This window comes from Argiope bruennichi, chromosome X2 (assembly GCF_947563725.1).
Source record: "Argiope bruennichi chromosome X2, qqArgBrue1.1, whole genome shotgun sequence".
NCBI lineage: Eukaryota > Metazoa > Arthropoda > Arachnida > Araneae > Araneidae > Argiope > Argiope bruennichi.
Window position 1 is genome coordinate 69,285,137 of NC_079163.1, and position 24,466 is coordinate 69,309,602.

The 24,466-nt window shown below is 30.5% G+C and overlaps 1 protein-coding gene across 1 annotated transcript in view; it reads right to left on the bottom strand.

The window, feature by feature from the left end:
• LOC129960490 (putative fatty acyl-CoA reductase CG5065) overlaps nt 1–24,466 on the bottom strand; it is a 48,086-nt gene that overhangs the window by 16,034 nt on the left and 7,586 nt on the right. The window contains exons 4-7 of the mRNA XM_056073959.1: nt 17,459–17,634; nt 10,184–10,256; nt 1,571–1,674; nt 1,313–1,493 (exon numbers count right to left, since the gene is read on the bottom strand). Of these exons, the coding sequence (XP_055929934.1) occupies nt 1,313–1,493; nt 1,571–1,674; nt 10,184–10,256; nt 17,459–17,634 (534 nt within the window). The remainder of the gene's footprint in view (nt 1–1,312; nt 1,494–1,570; nt 1,675–10,183; nt 10,257–17,458; nt 17,635–24,466) is intronic.

The window sequence follows — 24,466 nt, forward strand, 5'->3', positions numbered from 1 at the left end:
TTTCATAACGGTGGGTATTTGTATTTTGGAAACTTTAAATTTTTCAAGGAGAAAACACGAGTTAAATTTTTACTAACAATAAAAGTGTGCATAAAAGAGGGAAAGAAAGCTGTATCAAGAAAAGATGACTGGAATCGTTGTTGCCTCGCGAAGATGATTTTGCTTTTTCAGAAATCATTGGTTCACTAATAGGTAAATTTGCACTAAATTATTGATACGCGTTAGTGCAGTTTTGTCAGTATCTCCATATATGGCACTTGAATCGTTTTCTTCACTTTACACACATTTAATTTTTACAAAATAGTAACTTATCTACAGAAAACCTCCATACTTGAACCATTATCAGCTTGCTTTAATCCTTGATCAATTTCGAAAATTTGTCTTTATGAAAATACATATTAAATGTATGTGCATTAAATATTATTACATATTAAATGGAAATTTACACTCACATCACTTTACTCAGCGAATTGTTCCGAAGCTAATTTAATAGTTTGTAAAGAGTTTTATTCATGCAAAGCGTCGGAGAATTTTGAATCCGAGAAAAGAGTGAAAAAAGCATCGACTTGCTTTTTGGACATGTGAAATATCAAAATCAAAGTGTGATCCAAAAATTATGCTTTTCCACTGACAATTTGATTAAAGGTTGTTTGAAGATTGAGGATTTAATATAAAAATATATTCGTCGTTTAAAATATTCCCTGGATATTAATTATATTGAATTAAACTTTAAAATGTCATTGTGAACAAAAACTGCTTATAAAAAATTCATTTTACGTACGTTCTGAAGTCAAATTTCTAGTCACTAATGAATGATCACGAAATCGTTATTAATAACTCAGTTTGGCAGGCATATACGAGGAATGAAGAACTTGTATCAATCCTCTTCCCAATGTTCCGATTTCAGTTCAACGAAATACAAGTACAATAAGGGTTTTTAAAATAATTTTTTATGATGGATAAAACTGGAAGGAGGTGGAGGGGGATTGAATGCACACGAGCAATTTAAAGAAGCAATAAAGGAATAACATTCCTTTCTAAAAAAAATTGGTTATTTTTCTTCGGATTAGAATCAGACAAGATTATGAAGGATAGAAATTTTAAAACCTTAATCATGAAATGAGCAAACATTTCTCAGCAAATCATGTCCTTGCTGCTAATGTAAAAAAGTTATATTTTTGAAACATTTAGTTAATTCTTCGTTTCACCCCCCCCCCCCCTTCCGGAATGCACGTATGCTTCAATTTGTAATATCGGCGGTTCGACTAATCAGTAAGGAAAATATTAAAAGTTAAAATAAAAACTTAATTACCGGATAGGGTTCTCGGACTGCCGCTGTGATAATCCCAGGGCGAACTATTATGATGGGAAGTTGATTGAAATATTCTTTCACAATCAATGTTTCGGCCAAAGCTTTCGAATATTGGTAATTTGAAGGCCGGTTTTTCCTATAAGAATTGCAGATCCATTCAATGCGATCATCATCCATATGCCTGCGAAGTAGAATCGATTTTTTTTTTAAAACAGACATTCATAACCTGGATATCAAATTCTTTAACTAAAAACTTACTCAAAATCCCTTATTACAGAGATGGGCAACTTCTCTAGACAGATGTCTTCGCTAATTATTGCATGATGACAGAAGCTATAGGCAGTTGATACGTGAACCAAAGCCTAGATATTTGAAGAGAATGACAATATTTAAAAATAACTACACATTAATCTAGAAAAACTGAATGTTAAAATTAAATGATCTGTAGAAGATATTTTTCAGTGGAATTAATCCTACGACGTTTTCAACAGCAAAAAATTTAATTCAATTGTCTTCAACTGTTCATGCCTACGTTGCTACTTCTAGGGGCTGAGATAGAGATTCTCAAGGACAAAAAATGCATGTATACGTACATGCATTCAAATTACAACATTTTCAAAGGTGTAGTCAATTTTATGAAAAAATTCAGCTTATTATAACAATTATCTTTTCTGGAAAGAAAAACAAAGAAAACTATAGAAGAAACTAGATAGAACTTTGTTAGAAAACTTTTCTAACAAAAGTTATAGGGTTCATTGAAAAGATTGCTAGAGTGAATTGAGTCTTAATTCTAGTATAGACTGGAAGTAAATGTTTGTCAACTATTGAAAAATATGCAAAAGTTCAGAATTTGTTACGTTTATATGTACGTTACGGAATAATTCAAGATCGCTTAACGGGATTTTATTACCTTTAAGCTATTTGGTTATGGCATGTTTTACCATATTTGGCTATGCTGTTTCAATAAAAGAATTTGGATCCAATTTTGAAGCCTTTACTGCACTAAAAAGACAATTAAGCTGTGTCTGGCATGTGAAATCCTTTAAGTGGTAAATAAAATTAGTCTATTGAAAGTTTATATTGGAAATGCATCTAACTTACAATCCACATTAAAAATGGGTAATGAAATTTCTACTGAAAGTAAATGAATTTCAAAAAGGCAATAGTAATTAACATTTTCCAGTGAATAAAAGGTTGCTCCTTTTACTGAAAGATATTTTACGAATTTTCTAAATTTAAAACTCCAATCACTGAATACGCCTTGTTCGATATGCATTTAGATTATATAATGCGGAAAATTTGATATTTTTATTATGCTGGAAGGCAAAAGTTTTTTTAAAATAAATTATTGTGCTAAAGGTACGAAAATTATGATTAAACATTTTGACAAGTTACTACAAAAGAATAGTTAAAATAATGATATAGTTATATTAGAGTAGATGCTGTCTAGTTATTTTTTTAAAGAAAAAATTGAGCATACTGAAGAAAAATATGATTGAATAGTCAGTAGAGTAAAACTAGATAAATAATCAGCGCAATTGACTAATTTTACAAAGATAGAAACAAGCAAACAAAAAAGTTGTAAATTCCAGAAGATTAGATGAACATGTCGGATCAGGTCTACTTGGATATATAAAGATTCCACGTAAGTATTGTTCCCATTAACCAGCAGCCAAAATATAGCTTCTTAGAAATAGTTTAATATTTTTGTAATTACAAACAAGATGAATTGAAATTAGACGAACGCATTTAAACTGGAAGTCAATAATCCATCAGAAAGACATTGTTTAAAAGAGAAATACCACTTTTTCTTCAAGAGAAACTGAAGCGTCGCCTACGTTTTCAATGGCATTAATCCTTTCTTTCTAGTCATATTAAAACTAAGATTGGGATTCGGTTAAGAATGTAGATTAGATAAATTAAATCCGATTTGGTTTATTAATTGGTTAATAAATAAATCAAGACTTTTTTGTGAAATAAGAAACTGAAACATCCAAGTTTCTGCCCTATTAATTTTGTCAGAATTTATGCCAACCTACATAAATTTATACAAAAATTGATGAATTTGGTGACAAGCATATTTATAATGGTCGTAGAAAGAGTTGAAAAGCTGTCCGGAGACGAATCGACTACTAAATACGTTAAGTTTGTAGTAAATTATATGAATACTCTAACAAACGATAATAGAAAGAGCATGCAGAATTCCTCAAAAACAGAAGCAAAACCAGGGAATTAAATGCTTTAAAAAGGAGCACTTCAGAGCTTCGATTTTTTTTTTCTCCTTTCGCCGAATACATAGTTGCGACATCTTGATTAAATCTGTGTGTTGTGGCAAGCAGCAATTATTTCAAGAAATAAAGCAGGAATTCTTCGGATATGGAACCTTGGTGAAGATAATCGTGTCAAAGAGCATTCAAGATATGATCGATTTCGGACTGATAGGGAATTCGTTTACCGAAATCCGTCGAAGGGACAAATTTGAACTATTGCAAAGTATTTAACGCTATTGTTGGTTAGGAGCCATCACAAGGCATGGAATTATCCCACTAACGGTTAGAAATAAACTTAGAAAATGTACTCCAAATGATTTCCGTCATGCTTACTATTTGCAATAGAAAAGATCTTTCACTTAACAGGAAGGAATGGAATGCAGTTGTAGCTCTGCTTCAGTGATGAGTGAGTGCTAGAAAAAAAGGAATATTGTTTTGCGATACAAACACGACCGTGATTTAGAGATTTCACATAATCCTCAAAGATGTGGGGGCGGGGTATACAACTCAAACATTTCACATTTTCACAAAACTGATGCTGATGAAAATGATCAGGAGCAGGTTAATTTGGATCGAAAACTGATTAATCGTGTTAAGTGTCGAGGAATCTCCCGTTACTAAAAACGGAGGTTTTAATAATTCGATTCTACACACCTTTTCTATGAGTATCAAATTTTGTTCAAAGATTCGCTATAATTGAGAATTGTTTGAGTAAAATTCCTCCCAAGGACTATGGACCATAAATTAAGTAAATATCAGCTCCTTAAAAGTAAAAAAGTATTTGTCATTTACTTAGACATTTCGGAACTTTTGTCGAAGATATATAAACCAAATCTAACATGTAAATTAAAACCGTTCCAGTTTAATACAAATAGTAGTTAAAAATTAGAATTAACAAATTAATACGCAAAGCAAATATAACATTTAATTATTGAATTTCAAAATTGCTCGAAGTAGGTAGCGTATTTACCTCGCACATAAGGGGATGTCGCATGTTTTTCACCTTGAAAAATTCTGTATAAAGTTACTTTTAACACACCTCAAGAACTGGATGTCTTCGCGTGGCGGCACCGCCTTCTAAGCAACAACGGCGGGACATCCATTTTTATGAGTTCAAAATTGAATTTGAATCTTGTACAAAGTGCGAATTAATATCTCCATGATATTAGAGGAATAATAAATCGATCTTGTTAGAATTGTAATCTTTAAGAATTTAATATGGCCCCTATGTTAAAGTAAAGAAAAAATTGGGGCAAATTTAGATATAGAATTTAATAAAGAAAATCGCTTTACTTTGTGCTGCCATCTAGTTTTAAAGAAACTAAATGCTACTTCTGGTATTTTTATTTTGGTTTCAAAGCTAGAAATTTAGCAAATTTTAAAATAAGTGTGCTTTTGTAATTACCACGTTGAAAAGTGTTTCAGATCAATAGAATAAACAAGTGCTGAAGTTTTAAACTGTAGAAATAAAGGTTAATTTTCGGAAGAAATTTCATTTGACGTTATCAGTTTTAAAGAATAGGGGTAATATTTATGGCGCTGAAGCAGTTCATCAGCAGGACTTGATTTCAGTAGAATTAACATTTATTTTCTTTTAGACAAGACGAAAACTCAAAAATGAGTCGAGTTAGGGAGATAAAATTTGGTATGTGATCAAAAAGTAGTACTGTATCAAGGCGCAATATGTAAATAACAGCTAAAAAGAAAAAGCTATATGAAATTTGCTGTAAGGTTCTTATACGTTATCATAAGACTTTATCTGCTGCTTCTTAGTCTGCATGTTAAAAAGCAGGAGTGAGGTTAGTGGCGGCCAATTATTCGGAACGAAATCAATTTATCATGCTCACTTTCGAATATTCCTTATTTAAATTCAAGGCGCAAATAAAACTCCAGTGTTTCATTTTTTATACAAAAGAATAAAGCGACAGCGGTTTCTTGCTGATTTTTCGAATTGATTTTTCTGGAATTTTCATTTAAGTAAGAATAAAAAAAATTGGAAAGTTATTCTAAGAAAATACATCATTTGTTTTTCTTCATTTGAAGTTAACGGCAACTTCAGTTAAAAAATTGACTTTAATTCATAAATAAACTTTATGCACTATAAAAAGTTTATAATAAACTGAGAACTATTAAGAGAAAACATTCCTATTTATATTCCTTCTGAAATTCGAACTGAAATAAAGAGTGTCAAGATCCTTTGTCCTAAGGCAGAATATTATTTCTCCATGCAATTTCATTTTTGCATGTTCTGTTTTTAGTAAAAATGCATATTAAAAATATACTATTTTAAATTAAAAATTTAGTATTTAATGAACTAATTTACTAAAATATTAGTCAAATATTTTTCAGTAAGAGATTTTAAGTAAAAATGTTAGAACAAATCGAAATATTGATAAATGAATATTTCGCTGATTTATACCAAAATCTCAGTCATTTTGATGATTGATTGGAAATAGTTAAAAAAATCAGCACAAGGGGGAAAAAATAAATTTCACTCACCTTTTTCAAAGCAGGTTTAGTTTTCGTATTACACGTTGCACCCCCCCCCCCATTCTCCAACGTTTTGAAAATGCTTCGATTCAATAAAAAAAAAATAATCTTTCTTCTCATCCCTATCACGAACAACGCTGTCTTGAACCACTGGTAAAAGTTTCAGATAGCTGTTCAATAGGAGCTGAAGCGTGCCCCACCCCTTAATCTGAGAGTTCCGATGCAATGACAAGTGTATTTCCTTTGGAAGTAAATTTATGACGGTGAGTAACTTTTTTTACAGACGGGAATGCATCGAATTGCAAGGCTCTTAAAATATTCAGCTGGGAAATGTGTCCAGGGTAGTAGTAAGAAATTGTCCAATTTCAGTTTTATTTATTAGAATACATTCGAGTACAATATCCTTGTAAATCAAAATATTAAGGCTCCAAGTCGGTTGCGTATGTTGTCTATTTGATGATCTGACTTTGTCCCAGGGAAAAAAATATGGGATTAATCGCCATATTAATTATTAATAGTGCTAATGATATTGCAATTCATTTAGAAAATGTAGGCTTTGATATAAAAATAAAAAAAATATAATTCAGAAATTTACTGGATTTCACTACTTTTGAATTTTTTTTTTTTTTTTTTTGCATATCCATTCATGCTTATTTTTCCCTACATTTTATCTGGCCTTTTTCATTTGCATTCTGTTTATTTTTACTTTTTTTTTAGTTTTGACACTAAAAGTTTTATTTCAGTTTTTCCAGTTGCGTTCGGTGTAGCAGTTGTACGTTGAATTTCCGATTCAGTCAGTTAATATCCAAAGGATGCACTAGATTTCCTTTATTAATACAAACGAATACATTTGCTTGTTTAAATATTTGAAGTAAGAGTAATCAACTGCATCACAGACAATACAGTCCGACAACAATCAGAGTAAACAAAAAAAAAAAAAAAAAATCAAGAAAAGTATCAGGTGTTATTAAATTCACGTAGAAGCTTTCCAGCAATTAATAGGATTATTCAAATATGAACTACGACTAGATTGACTAAATGTAAAAAAGTGTAAAAAATTAACACTTTAAATTTCTTTTAGTTGTCTTCGAGCAATTATGCGATGGGAATAAATTATTTATTCTTTAGTTTAAATGATAATGACAAAGGCATTGTCATGGCTAACCACACTTGACCAAATTTGTATGAATGAATAAAGGACATGTTAAGTGGCATAAAATGAGCGATATTGCAAAAATAGGTGGTTTAACTTAATTGCATAAAAAGCATATAAAGGAATAAAATGAAAGGAATAAAAGCATATAAAGGAATAAAATGAAAGGAATAGAAGCATGAAAAGGAATACCAATGAAACAAAAACATATTTGCATTACAAGGGAGGAAAATTATTAAATCGATAATACCAGATGTGATATCCATAGTGGCTTTGATGGATGCCATACCTTGAGTCTATTTTAACTTTTTAAAATCAAGCTATCCAAGCCTAGTCCATTACGAAGCATGGACTTATTGCTGTGACAGAAAAAGAAAAAATTGATTCACTTTAATTCTTGGGGAAATTCGCTATACAACTTTGATTCAGTGATTAAAATTTGGCTCACAATCTTCATTTTCATATTGACGGGTATTATTTAGATTACAGAATACTGTCACATACGGAATAACGCATTATAAATATAATATATAAGCATTCTTTTTAATACCGTATTAAAAACACTTAAAATTCTGGTTCGATCTTTAATTTTCGGGGCAAAAATTTGAGCAATCCTTGGCTTTTGTTTATAAATAAGTCGATGTTCATTCCTATTTGAATTGTCAAAAGGGAATAAAATTTTTAAATAATGATCTTTAAATACTTTGCCCTCGAGACTGTTTTCGCGCAGATGAACCAGCAACTCGAGACGTTTTGTAGCGCTTTGAATTTCTTACCTCTAACTGAAAATGTTACGCAAACAATTTAGCGTATAAAACTTATATTCACACACTTTATTAATCTTGAACCTACACGCAATATTTCAAATGTTTGTTGAGTTTTTGTTTAAGGAAACAATAGTTATCGCCTCGTATCGAATTTCCGCACCAGACAGTGGTGAGCGAGAGTCGCCTCGAGTTGCGGCATTAAATCATGTGATGAGTGCGAGTTACCCTTCGAGGGCAAATGGTTCAGTTTTATTTAAAAATAATGCATTATTCTAGCAACAAAACATTGCTAGTTAAATCTTGACAAAGAATGAAAGAAAATGATTTGTTAAAAATCGCAATTTACCATAATTATTCTTCTTTCTAATGAAAAATTCTATTTGATATTCTATCAATTTTATACGAGTTTATTAAAGTGAATTTTTGAAAAGAAAAATTCACTTTATATTAAAAGCCTTTGATCTGGGTATTATCCAACAAATATTTTATAACGGCCGTTAGAATTCACATTTCATAAAGATAAAATTCACATTTCATAAAGATCGATAGATACCGTTTGAAAGATATACGGTTCCTCAATAAATAAATAGGCATGACATGGCGTTGCATCTCGATAGTGAGAATTAGTGCATTTTATGGTTTTTTTAAATATATATAAAAAAGCGCAATGTTTCGGATTCCGATGTTTTGGTATCTCACTTAACTCTCGTTAAAATTTTTGCTTCGTTATAATTCATTTTTCCCCGTCGTCTCTAAAAATTATGAATTTTATTTTGAGTAGTGAGATTATGCTATTCTAATGGTCACCAAAATTTGAAAGATTTACTATAATTTCTTGGATATCAAAAGTTTACGGCTCATTTAACATTGAATGCGTTAATTTTCAAAATTTTACAACTAAATTCTCATCAGAATCTTGCAGAATTTTTGGGGGAAGGGGTTTATTTTAGGATGAGCAAAAGATTGGTAAATGTAAAGGGTAAATTTCGAGATATTCACCAAAATAAAGTAATTACTATGTCTCAGCCATTTCTCTAAACACTAATTCAGTGAAAATAAAGATAGTAAATGCTTAAAAGTTAGAAGTGTCATTTTTTTCAAGTACTGTACCAAAATTTCCATTATACTGACGACCCTGAATATAGGGCTAAAAACTGGAAGGACGATTCAGAACATTGTGATATTATCCATGAAATGAGTTGCGCTTACATATTCCTTAATATAACTTCAAATAGGCAATCGAGATACCAAGGTTTTTTCCGTTGCAGACTAAACTTATTGCTGATTAACCTGTTAACGGGGTAATTACTTATATTCCGTTCGTTTTACATTAAAATATTTCTTCATAATCAGTTAACAGGTTAAACCCAAATAACGCATGACAGGAAGGTAGCTTTCCTTCAAACACCATTCTGCAAGAATTGTCTGTTCGGTAAGATTAGCAACAACATGCGCGATAAGCCTTCCAATAAAATGACGTTTAATATTTATGTCGGATGCATTTCCAAGCTTATACATGCATTTACTTGTAAGCTACGCGGATTAGGGATTAGTCTCATCACATTTTAATACCGTTATTTATGCTCTTTCACTCATGGTTCTAAAATTTTAATCGCTATTCTTTTTTTATGAATAGGTTGCCCCTTTTCACTGGCTGAATATTTTCTGCTAGTGTAAAGGGTCATAAAGTGAAATAAGGTTTTAGATCAAGTAGTTAACCATTCGATAACAATTTCGCTTTTGCTGAAAAAATTGCGAAACTTTTTCGTTTGAGCGAAGTATCACGGGTTTGACGTTTCCTACATATCAAAATTAAACCGTGTATTATGTACACGGAGTTGCATCATTGTATGTCGAATTGTAAGATAGAAGTATACTTTATTATTAAATATTTGAATGACTCGTATTTAAAAATAAGCTTTAAGTAAACTTGAGTCAAACTCGCCGAAAAAAGGAAAGTTTTATTCAGAGCATTAACAAATATTCAATTCCCTATTACTGAGAGAGTGCCCTCGCAATAGTAGGGAAATATTTGGAATGGAAATTATCTTAAAATGGGAAAACTTCAGTAAATCATCTATCGAAAGACCTTGCAGTAGGTCATAACAGAAAATAAATTATCTTGGCAATTTGAGAAAATAAATAATCCGAGTTTCTTTACTTGAAGGGGAAAGAAATTTTTTATATTTACCTCAAGGTTCTTTATGCTTAGACATAGTTTTGCGACACGATCCACACCGACGACATTAATCATCATTGTAGTCCTGGAAAAAAAATTTGGTTTTAAAGCAATTTCAATAAGTTGTGTTTTTAAATAGAATTGTCTAATATCTTTCCCATTGCAGCATCCAAAAATTTGAACGGTGATTATTTGAATATTTCATAATTTTACTATCATTTTTAAGATGGATTCAAACTTCGAGTTTTTATTTATTAACCCTTTAATATTAGAAATATTTTCATCTTAAAGTTCAATATTTTTTAGCATATTGGAGGCCTTTGATCGTATAGTCAGAGGAAAATGTTTTTTTAAATTTTGAAAAGCAGGGGTGCACACTGATGATCATTCGAGTTAAGCATATTCAAAATAAAAATTTTTGAATTGAACCTCTTTTCAAAGTGCACAATAGTTATCGTAATTGCTTATTTAACAAAAATGAACGCCCAGGATAAGGCAAATGACAGTTTTTCATCTACCTGTTAATATCTTTTCCCTACAGAAATTACTATTTTATGAGTATTTACCACTTACAAGAGTTCTCGGATTTTTTTTTTTTTGATGTCTCATCCGAGATGGATTCTTGAATTATTTACGATTTATAAGTTGAGTCAGCCGTATCATAATCTGATAGACCACTGCGTTCTGAATCAGCTTGTAAGATATAAATATGTCTGACTAACTTTGCCCCTTTTAGATATGTTACAAATACGCTAATGGAAATTGTTTATAAAAAAATTACCAGTAGTCTTGTGAACATACAAGACATTTTAGGGAAACTTTCGTTTCTGAGTAGAGAGCTTGATAAACTGAACACTAAATTAACAGTCAAATGAAATATTTCAGCTGACGAGAAAAAATTGCATATTTCTCGTATATTTCAATATTAATTTAAAAATAGTATTGAATTTAAGATATGTTAATATTTACCAGAAGTCGAGGAACATCAAAAAGATTTGGACGGCTGACTACTTTTAAAGACAAGAGATTTTGCATATTAATAAAGAGAAAAAAAAAAAGGAAACCAAAATAGAACAAATGAATCTGGTCTTTATTAAAAGTCGCCTTCAGGCATAAATTCTAACCATATCCAAAGAAAAATTTTGGTTTGAATCCTTGCCTGTAGACGTCTCTACATAAAGGTAAGTTTTTCTTGATTTAATTCCAGTTTTATTCCTTTATTTAAGTACAATAATCTTCATTCGAGTGTTTTTCTACTTTGGATAATTGTGTGTTTTAAAAGTAGATTTGTGCACTTTAATAATATCTACGCGTAATGTTTTTTCTAAAAGAATATCAGTTTCATAAATTTAATTATACTTAAATTGCATTTGAATATTCTTAATTACCTATTTAAAGCACAAAAAACTTTCGCGCAAATTTATAAATAAAAGATTGAGAACCGATTAATTCTAAAACATTATTTATTAAAAAATACCGAGATTCCGAAAACCAGAACCTTTCTTTCGGGCATTTATTACACAGGATTGCCCCGAAAGCAGAAACATAACTGTCTAATTCCCATAATTATATAGTTTTGGTGATTAATTTTTTGAAGTTTCTCAGATATTAAAAAGAATTTTTCCTATTAAAATCTGATAATTTAAAGTTTAATAAAGTGTCATTACTGGTACAAAATCTTAAAAGAATTTTTTTTCAGATAAACTTTACAGTACAAATCCTATTTTTGTATTTCAATATGATGATTTAAATATATAATACATTTCGTATCACACTGCTATAAAATTTGTTTCATTGTTCATAAATTGCATCAATTTTTCCTTCTAGTTATCTGTAATGGAATGCATCTATATTTTCAGCTACCAAATGAAATTGAAATTGGTACAGGGCCTATGGAGGTTCTAGACGTTAAACAGAATCAATTCTCCGAACAAAGTTTACCATTTCATACGGTTATTTTCGTCTTCCAGAGATTTCTGACTAGACAGCTTCCTAATGCACTAGTCGCAAGTAGTTGATTAAAAATTATTGACCTAGTTGCCGAATGAATAAGTGTGAGATAAATACAGATTCCAGGAATTATAATTTTGCAAAGAATAATTAGCAAGTTTCCTATCCGTTTTATTACAATGTATTTTTCAACATCGAGCTTCTACTTAAAGGAATGTACAAAAGATGATGCACAATCAAGAACTTTAAAACATCTTCACAAAATCATCAAAATAAACTATACAAAATTAGTATGAAATTGTGAAATTGAATTGATCAGTTTATTAGAAGGGGGCCTAGTATTTTACACTGCCTACATTTAAAAATGCCTAAATTAGAATATTTTTATTCCATGCCCTTTTCAGTCGTATCATCTCCCTCCTATTCTTTTCTTTAGCCAATTATTTTTGTGCACTGTGATAACGGATTACTTTAGCAAGTTACTTTCAATACAAGATTGGATCAAGAATTTCAAGACAAATATCGACATCTGACATTTCCTGTATTGAATAAATTTGCACTTCTGAAATCAATGCTTAAATTTGTGATTTCTTCCATCGAATTTAAAAGTAAGCATATCTCTTCAAAATTTATTGGTAGAAAGGTAAAAACGTGTTCATAGACGAATGCAAGACAAGTATTTTGTTCGACACTTTCGTTTAGGAAGCTGTAGAGAAATGTGGAATTACTTTCATGCCATTACCCACCTTATTTAATGAAGCTTTATAATTGGAAATATTGAGCCTATAATTAAATGCAATATTGAGGTAAAAAAAGCCTATTCCATTTTTTTAGAACACCCTGTATATTCGTATGAAGTTTTTACTTCCTAATGAGCACGATTAGGCTTTACTCTGTATACAAATGTGTATATATGCCCCTCGTAACATATAAATGGTGGACAATTTAACTTTAATTATAAAAAAAATTAGACATGGTGGCATGCGAATTTTAAACATATCATGTTTTATATTTCGAATATTTACGTTTCTCTAAAATGAGTTGCTTCTAAAATATAAAGTATTTTCATCATTTCAACAATGTTTTCTTATTTTTAAAAATTTCAACAGGCTAACACAGTTGTCGAAATCGGCTTGGTAATTTTACCTGCACTGTTTATTTTAACATAAATGGATACTGTTTAAATTGTCTAATTTCCAAAGAATAAATCTAGAGATCAAAACTAATAATGTATGATGGTTTTGGTATGTGTTAATTTACAAAATAATTATCCGGTTTAAAAGCAATTTAGATTTTATTGAAATTTCATAAACTGTTAAGAACCTAATGACAAGAATTTTGATAAATTTAATTTTTCACGTATGACAGGCTCTCATTATAATGGAATCAACCCATCCTCTCAAAGAAGACGGAAAAAAATAACTTTATGTTTTTATGAAACAATCTGAATTCCATCCATATTACCTTTATATACAGGCCAGTTGAATTTCTTATTAGTAGCAAATGCAAGTTTATGGTAAACTCTTCAGTACTGACGTTAAATATTTCAGTTGTTCAATTATTTAAATACTCGTTTCATTTATGTAAGACCATGAAAATGAAATTTCAATTCAAAATCAGAATTTACTTTACAAATGTTTCTTCAAATAAAAACAGATTTACAAAGATAATCCTAGTCGGATCCAAATTTTACTTCTGATCTTATATGCAGTATTCAGCATGGAAAACGCAGTGGTTGACATGGGCCGTATAAACATTAAGAAACAAAATTTTGAGCACGAATAGAATTAACTTTATAAACCAAGTTATAAGTATACAATACGTTAAAAGAATCTGAAAACAAAATTAAGACTTTTCCAGTCATCAAAAGAAATACTTCCAAATTCACCCAAGATGAATGTTGAAGATTCTTCTAGGTGTAAAAAGTTTTCAAGAATAGAAACTGAATGAATTACTTCAAACCTAAAGTACAAATAATTAGCAATTTAAGCATTTCCAACTTAAGATTCAGTTTTGAAGAAATTCATCTCTTACCTTCAAACGATTTGGGAACTTATCTAGTGATATAAGAAGCTAAAAATTCAAAACTTGTATACAGTCGGTGGATAAGGTTACCGCAGGGATGCAATATAGTTAAAAATTTGTAATTGTGGTGAAAACCGGTATTCAGTAAATATTAATAAGTAAACTTCACTTTCTGCAAATATTCCTTGAGTAACATTGTTAATCGAAAAGCAAATTTTGATTGTGTAGCCACAAATTTAAAGCTTATTTCAAGATTTTTGATTATGATTCTTAAAGCTATTTAGTTTTAACGAAAGGGGCTTAAAATTTGAATTGGTGATAAAACGGTTTTTAATACCGATGGCGACACAGAGATACTAGTTAATACTAAGCAGTCCGGTGACACCACAGTGGCGTCGTACGTAAAATATCGCTGAGACTAGTGAAACTTGAAAATTTTTAATCTCCCAATAACCTCAAAAATTGCCGGCGACAAGCGAAGAAAATTGTACGAGACATGCGGACGATAAAATGTTAATACTGATAAAATATATAGAAAAATGCCAAATAACAGTCGTCCTTTTCCCCCGCTCAGAACGGATGTTCAATATCAAGCTCCGTTTCGGTATTCAAGACAATAGTATAACAAGTTGTATAATAATAAACTTTTTTAAATTTAAACATCTTAAAATTTATGCATGAAATTTGAGGCGACTATTTTTACTGGAATTTGAGACGATTTAAAAAGGAAATGATATACGCTTTCAAGCTGCATTCATATCCTATATTTTAGCATGTTTGTCTAGATTTGAGTTTTAGTAGACGTTCAGTAACATTTTAAATAGCGAACATTTTATCTACAGTAATGCACAGTTTGTGTAACGTATGTATAATTGCTCTATTATAAGACAATGGAAACTTTTGCATTAGTTTAGAAATTTCAATAAATAGAAATTTGTCGAAAATCAAACTTTTGTTCCAAAATTAACCGAAATAGGGGTATTTAATCCCCCCCCATAGAGTCTGAAGGTAAAGCAAAAACATGCAAGAGTATTGTTTATGTGATATCTATTCGCGGAAATTATTTTTGTTCTTTTCATCGATCTTCCTTTTTTAAGCAATCTTAGGAATTCGTCAAATGCAAACATTTAAAATCTTCAAACTGATCTTGCAAGTTGCTTGAACTGATGTGAGTAACTCGCAAGATAAAAAAAAATGCATTTTAAAGTAATTTATATCAATGGATTTTCTATGCTGTCAAACACCACAAGACTAGCTATTCACACTTCGTGAAATGAACTCTTGTACTACCATCTTTATTTGATGTCAAACGGTAAACTTTGATTCTCCATTAGAAAATCTCGAGTCTTATTTAAGTTCAATTTTAAGCTTATGGATTTATAGAGAACATGGGAAACGTGCATGTTCGATATTTTTGCATTATACATTTTGGAATACAAAAATTAAAATATATGTTATAAAATCCCATTTAAATATTGCAGTTAAATTTTATCCATTCCTATTCGATACTTTTCGATCAACAGATCTAAAGAATCACAATGACTTAAAAAACAAAGTTCAAGACTCAGACTGCTGCCAACGCGTCTTCAGTTAAATATTTGAGGGAAGTATTGATTTTCTGGCTTACGAAGTCGCACCAAATTCTGTGTATATCCTTTTATATTTTGATACTTTCAGTGACCGAGGAGAATTATGTAAAATGGATGATTTGGGCTCTTCCCGATTATTAGCATATGCAGAACAATGCGTTGAGATTTGCATTTTTTTTTAATGCGCTAGATTAGCCGTTGAATCTATTATAATCCTCTGAGGAGAATGCGAATTTAATAAGCTAGCGTGGAACAATTCTTTTGTTTGGGATTCTTAAAAGGAACTTGATGCATTTGGTAACAAGAATAAGAACAACCTTGGACTACTGACACTTAATGCAATGGTATGGGAGACAGTTGTGACACCGAAGATTTTTAAAGAAATACTTCCCTGTTGTACGAATAGACGAATTTCATCATTGCTAATAATGTTTCCTATAATCCGTTTTTATTATGAAATAGGCGGAATATAATTTAAAGCTCATTGGTAAGGCAAAGTTCGTTTCGAAAAGTGAACAGCTTTTGCAAAGCGTCTTAACGAAAATATTCAACTTAAAATGTAAATATTTTAATAAATTGGATGAACAATAAAATGGCTTTGTACAACTGATCATTTCATTCCATTAAGGTTTTAAAAATTTGCCACCCATTTCCCTAATGCAAAGTAAGCTATTTAACCCTTTCTGATAAAGGTGTTAAAAATGCCTTAAATTAACGGTACCATTTTCTGTTTTAATCTTAAAATTCCTTCAGTATAGCTTATTTTCACAATGACTTTCAATACCATAAGAATTGTATAACAGTGTAATATGAAATAATTTTTCATATTACACTATTTCATATAACTATTTTAATTCTAATTAGAAAATTCCGCTTAAGAAGCTGAAAAAGAAATAGTTTTTATATTCGGTTGTTACCAATGTTGCAATTTATTGTAAATCACTGCTATAGTAAGTTACAAGAATAATTGCATAATGCAACTTACTCCATTATTGATCTTGATTTGAATATAACACGCTGCAAAATATACACTAGGCTAAAAATTTGAAATATTTGCATTGCAGACAGATAGGTGTTTTATAATACCGTTTCCAACCTATTGCAATAAGAACAATCCGCAGAATCTCAAAAATCGAGGTATTGCAAAAATATGGACATTTGTGAATATGAATTTTAAATGAAAGGTATAGATTTTCGATAAAAGGAAACGAAATTCATGGCGTTTATGAGTGAAATATATTACTCGATTTATCTGCAGTTAACTGAAAAAAAATTGACATCCCCTCTTTTTCCACAATTATTTGCATTCAAATATAGAAGTCAAAAGAAATGTATAAATGTTTAGAAACAATGTTAAATAAGATGCCATTAACATCTGTAGCCGATAGATATATACAGAATTTGGTAATTTGGCTTTTAAAATTTCGTACAATACAAACTATACATATTGCTCTTAAATTCAAAATGTTAATCGTTTGTTTTGGATGTTTTCATTACAAAAACTGGCCAAAGTGCTCGAATACCCGCTTTTTAGTTATTTTTCATTGTTACTTGAAAGTGTACACACCAGTATAAAAGATCTTTAGCAAAATGCAGAACTTAGTAATACTCGGGATATTTAATAAAACATCAGTCATTCCATACTGCCGTTATATTATGCTTCAAATGCAAGAAATAAGATTTTAGGTGAGTCAAATTGAGCCGAGAGGAAACTCAATATTACCTTGGTTTGTCTTCGAATCGTACACTTGCAGCACAATGAAATACGAACGACACATCCTCCGTTACTCTAATAAGATCTTGGTTTTTCAAACCCAAATTGCAGACCGTCACATCTCCTGCTACGAAGTGAAGCTTACAAAACGAAGTTGGCGATTCTTTCTTGAGTCTATCAAAAACCTAAAGAATTTTAAAAGCATTTAGACTTAAACAATGGCATTTGAAAGCATGAAAAAATCTGACATTTTCTAAAAGGATAAATATTTCATAAACTGGTGATTTTCCTTTAAAATATTTTAGTAATAATTCAACTGATCTCATTTTACAACTGCAGTCAAATCTTTAATGTATATTATAAATAAAGTTCTGCTCTCTTACCCCATAATGAAGTAAAATTAGTTTTCAAAACCGAGCGTAGTTTCAAAACCAGGTATGGATGAAACAAAATTCAATGCAAGTTTGACTTAAATATTTCCTCAGATGCAAAATTATATATCAACTCCTTTGCCACAAGTCGAAGCAAGCATTTTAAAGCTACATGCTTAGCTTCAAAAGTTTCTAGTTTGCTTTTGCCCCCATGGTCAGATGAAATTTTCACACCTAGTAGAAGGATATTTGACTCATTATAGATTTAACATGTATTGTGCCCAGACGTTACGGGTTTTTGGGAACCGACTAGGATTCGTGTTTTACTTAACTTAAGGTGTTGCTTCGTTTTGATAAGAACTTCTCGAATAAAAATAGTTCTTAAATTTTCAGAAGCTTCTAACGTTTGATAGACCGTGTTCTTTAATTGTTGCCAATTAGAAATTTATTAATGGCAAGACTTCAAAATAAATTATGCCTTCCATATTATGAAGAAATTTTACAGAATTCAAGTCCTACAAATTTAGAAGTCAATACCTATAGGTACTGATAACGACATATTTAGTGCTTTCACTGCAATGAATCATGCCTGTGATTCGAACACTAAGATGTGTACCTCTTTACTATCTCATTCATAGTAGAGAAGCGAATATCTAGATAGGTGTGAAGCACAGGTGATTCACATGAACAGTGGGATAAACAAGGAGATATAAACTAAACACAGGCATGTTCTACCCCTATGAAATTCTATACTGAATGAGTTGAATTTGCTATCTGAATACGGATATGAAACACAACGTGTTAAAGATAACTAGAATAATTTTCAGCATAGTCATCACTGAAGCATGTACTCAGAAAACTGACATATATACATTACTAAAGATATAAGAAATTTAGGAGGCAATCAATTTTTTCAGGTTTTCCTTGCGGTTATCCATATAATTGGATTATAGATAATTGCTGCGGTTAAGTCTAAGTTCCATCAGCTGTAGAAATTTTAATCTAAATACATAGTTCTCAAATGTTAAAATAACTGAATGTAATAATTTTGAAGTAGTTAACTGAATAACTCGATTCCTCTCCACATAACATAAATTGACCTTTCCAGGAATTGGCGTTTATTTTTTAAAAAAGCATGCTATAGAAAAAAAAAATCTAGTTAGAGCGCATTACAAAATGAACAGACAAAATTGCTAAAAGTTAAATTTGAATACATTAAGAATTTCATACGTAATATACGAGATAATCTAAAAATATTAAAAGTTCTGGACTGTTAAATTTGAACAAAATTTTAATACTAAAAAATTCAGTATTAAAAAGAAAATTTTAGAATTAAATTCTAAACATTAATAACACTAAAGGGCATGCTAAAAGCAAAGTTATTAAAAAAATTCGAATGTTCATGAAATTTATATAATGAGAATTGGCAAATGAGAAAAGCGTTCTCAATTAAGCTGTTGACTCAATGTTCTGGCTTGGGTAGCTATATTATTCAGCTTAGTATGTAACAGTTATCAATTGTATTACAGACTGTTATAGCAAAACAGAACGTGAAGATCACGGCGGAATTTCAAACTAGAAAGGCTAAATACATTAGATAAGTTAAAAATATATGTTAAGAAAATTTCTTTTTAAACAAGCAGCTTTCTTTAAAACAAAATGGAGAAAAGGATATGGATCATGTTTTCTAAAAATAAGCTTTCATATTGTAAATACATCTCTTGTGCTAATAATTAAATTATTTACTTTCCTATTTTATCACGTAACATTAAATCCAATTAGAATTTCTCTCTCATTGTGATTAATATTAAATGACAATTTGTTTCAGCAATTTTCACAAAAACCATTTCTGGCTCGTTAGAGTCCAAAGATGAACTGTATGCATCAAACTGCATCCAATTAACAAATGGACATATTTTAGGAATTATTTTAAGTGTCCTTTCCGATATCGAAATGAACAGTTAGGAAAAAGAACCAGTACAGGTTTATTGTCTTCAAGTGTCGCAAAGGAAAGGTTGTAAATGCTGCAATACATTTTCCCGTCATTTCCATAAGATATAGTTCATCAATACAGATAACATTTCAGTCATTGACCTTCATTGTGCATTATTGGAATTGAAGCACATATCAATGAAGCCGATATGCGGCAAGCCTTCTCTTGAGCATTTTTCTCAAAATAGGATGTACTGTTCAATTCATCTGGTACCTATTGTAAGATAAGCAAGTTCTTGGAATAGTTGTTTGTGGAACATGATTAAATCCCACTTATTTGAGCTAAGAAAAAGGGAAATTTCATGTTTTCTCCGATTTATTTAATTTAGAATGAGTCAATACTTGTATTGTGACATTTTTTAGAGAGAAGTTTGAAAAAAAAGAATTCTCTCATAGGTTGTCTTTAATAAATCCATTTAATTCTTTATTTTCATTCATACTTGGTGTATCAGCCGCACAGTGTATGAAAACCATAATGAAAGAAATCTTCATAAGCTATGGAAACAAACTTTTTTGTAAGCATAAATGTAGATTATCTAAGTTATCATTTGCATTCAGTAATTTACATGAAATACTTTTTTTATATGAATAATGCATTTCTCAATCTTGCAAAAAATCAATTGTCTCAACAGTATGAGGAAAAGAAAGCTCGGACTTTTGAAGGAATGAAAATTTCGCAAACAAGCAGACCAGTTCCGTTACCCTTTCTCTTTAAATCCTCTCTTCTAATACAATATTAAAATGTTTTTTTTTATTTTTAAAACCGACCTAATAATATTGCTGCAGTTACGGATAACTTGTGTTTGCAAACACGGAAGATGAATCAACTTCAGTTAAGAGAATCGAGAGCAGCACTGCATTACGCATTTTTTTTGTTGTCCTTGACACAGACGAAGAAGCCACTTTCGGCATGTGTGTAAAAACCGGCTCTGTAAGGTTTTTCCGAGGACGAACAGATTTGTAAACATAACAGTATGTAACAATATTGTGAAGAAAGCAGAAGATGCATCGACATGCAATAGAAATCAAGCTTAGGAAAAAATGAAGCATTAGTAATTAATCTGAAACACGGCTTAAAGATTTTAAATACTTGGATAAAGGTTATTTCCTTCAGATCCCCCCCATAGATATGCAATAGGTATTTAATCGTATGTGAATGGAGAAATAGATATCCAAAATTCGGAGAAGTTTAGATGCTCGAAAACTGGATATGAAATTTCTGATCAATTATTTTCTCGTATGAAAGGTCTTGTTGGATCCAGAAAAATAATATTTTTGTTCTGACAGTTTTGAAAGTATTCACTGAAAACGCCCTCAAATGGAACATTTCTTATCAGACCTTTGGTTGGAAAGGCGTATGCTTCGGAAGCTGTATAACAATACATTTAACAATTATACAAGAAGCATTCTCCTCGAATTAGGAGATGCTGAAGATAAGATGCCAAGTTCAAAATATTTAACTTTACCATTGTCCTTTCTTATGCTATGTTTTAGAAATAAAATGACGTTTCTAGAAAAATTGACGTCCCTCTTGACAGGCTTAGTATGGAAAATCTAACAAAACTGAATTTCGAATTCAAAGAGAAGAGAATCGATGCTTATTCACTTAATCATCTCAGCCAGTTCAAATCTGGAATGCATTGCGTATCGAACGATATCTATCATCGCGTTAAAATTCGTTTCTATGCTTTACATTTTAGATATTTACGTTTGATTTTTAGTTTTAACTGTGCCCCTTATTTTTTTTTAATAATAAAGAGACTAAAGTGCATTGGCATTTATAGTTTAACATTAAAAATTTTAATAAAGAAAATGTATAAACATGTATTCCTGTATGTTGGAAAGCTTAAGAAAAGAACGATGTAATATAGGTTTCGATTTTAATCACTTCGAATTATTTAACAAAAATCCTTCCATGTTACAATTTTGAACATTTGAGAAAAACAGCTTAAGATGTTATTCAGAAACGTATAGATTCATTGCACTGCTGTATATCGTAGCTTCTGTTTAAAATTTATGCTTAGCTCACGATAGTCCAATATTCATGAAACCGATTTTCATGAAACTGATATTTATTCCATACTCGTAATTTGAGAATCATTCTATCAAGACGTGGATTGGCACGATAAAGTATTCAAAAATTTCCAATTTGAATGAAACTTGTTTAAATACAGCCATTATAATTTTTCAATACAGCTTGCATATTGATACTAGCGGAAATTGCATATTCAGTGTTATTTGCTGTAAGATTATTGTATAGACTGCACAAGCAAATCAGAGGAGATTTAAAATGAATTCATTTACCCTGATCCATAAAAAAAACTTCGTATTTAAGCTATTTTATTCATTTTCTTCGCATTTAGTGAAATTTCACTAAATTTAATATTTTATTTTACAAAAATCCAGGACTAAAAATAAAATACTCATTCTATAGGACAGATTTATTCAGATCAATAACATTAATATTTATTCGAACTTTTTATTTCTCGGCCTTTAGAACAAATTAACTGAAGTCAATTTTTACATTGAGTTTTTATTCTTTGACACAATAATTTTCAATTTAATATTTATAAGGAAATTTCAGTAACTAATTATAATAAGATTTTATACAAAAACAAATTATTCATTCGCTTAGTGTGGCATTATTTCGTAAAATTAGATTACCATAAACGTTAAAAAGGCAGTTTTTAAACCGAAAAATAAATTTTAAGAATTAATGAAATGTCCATTTTTTCTGCATGGTGAAAATTTCAATATTAGAACATCTATTGGTACAGATTTTACATCACAGAACATCTACAGATTTTAAAAGATGGAACTACCAATGCAAATGAAAAGAAAAATACTACTAGAATGGAAACTTAAAATGTTCACTCGTTAGTGAAATAAAGGAGCTCGTGAAGTTACTTGATATTTTTTGTTTATTACCCAGAAAGAATAACAAGCTTAGAGATGCAAGCCTTTTCAAAATCTCTCAAACATTCGACCTTTTACCTGAAAAGGCGGCTTCTTAAACTGTATCAGTGATCAAAACTATTTAAATCTCGGAAGAACAGAAAGGATTTTTTAATCGAAATTTCCACAATTTACCAAGAGAACTAGCTATGAATATGGAAAAATATACAATTAGACACTTATTTGTAATTAATTTTATATCTTATTCAATTTCTCGAGAAGAGGAATTTTAAATTGTACATCCTCCGTAACGAAAATTAGTTTGAAAAAAAATGCCGTTTATTGGGTTGTCTGGAAAGACTGGCTTCATTCTTGGAGTAAATAGAAAAAAGTTTTGCACTAAATTTCTTCTGTAATATGTACACCACTTGACAATAATTATTTTTTGGATAGTTTCATTATCCCCCTTCATATAACGACCTTTGAATATCTCTAAATACAGCTTGAAATTCTGCAGATGATTGAAACCGTTTGTCTTTGTCCAATTGTTCAATCAAAAAGTGGAACAGATTGTAGTCCGAAAGCTCCAAGCGACAGCTTTATGGGGAGTGAAGAAATATTCCAATCAAACTCCAAAATTTTCATCATATGACCAAAATGGCATGTGGTCTAGCGTTATCCTAGTAAAATCCCACCCTTTAAGATTGGTCAACTCTGGACTAGGCAGTAGCACCATTCTAGTGGTTCATTTGACTATTATATTTATCCAATTGTTTGACGAGGTGGCAAGCAGCTGGTAACAGGTCACCCTTTCAACTCTATTTCCTTTCCTTAGCACCAAAGTTTGAATCTCAAAAATATGCCGTTGCGAGGTTGAGGCAGGCTAATTCCATTTTTGTTCAATGAAGTAGACGATCCACTTTTCCAAGTCTTATATTCTTCAAAAACGAATCATTTTCATGATGCTTAAGCAATAAATTCGCGAGGTTAGTTGGTTAATTTCTTTAGGTTGTTGTCTGACAAGAGCAAATATGTAGGTTATTATATACTACGGAAAGCAAGTTTTTATTTTTCTACACCATCAGGATGCATAGAACAAGGGGAACGGAACAAGGATAAGGGGATCTGAGCTAAGAAAAATTAATAAACCACAATCGTGTGATTAACTGAAATTTTCAGAATTAATATCTTAAAAGTGGGATTTCTTTGAAAAGAAAATTGTCAATTGTACGTGGAGATATTTGTGTTTAGTCTGATAAAACTGTGTGTACTGTCGTTAAAATATACTAGATTTTTCCAGTTTTCTGCAAACAGAACAGATGTCTAGAATGAGATTGCATAATATATAGCTAGAGCAAACATTTAATTGTATATTTGCCTTAAAAGGGCCATTTTGAAGTAGATTTCTGAAACCACTTTGTAAATTGCATTGTTTTCCTCCAAAAAGTCAGCAATTAAACATTTCTGACAAATTTATAAAAGTAATTTGTCAAAATAACTAAATGGTAACCAAGAGGATTCGTGGAATCTATTTGTTTTAAGAACATGAATGATCTTATGCCATCATGTAAAGGGCTCATTATCGTAATTAAAAGTATTATTCACTTCAAGTTTACTTGAAAAGATGTCACGAGTATTTGAAAATTCAAATGCTGAATCTTTGGATAGCTAATGTCCGGAATAATTGAAGATTTTTTTTCAACTAGAAATAAACAGGACAGGTATTCTTGAAAAGCAAAGTTACTATTGTAAGGTATAT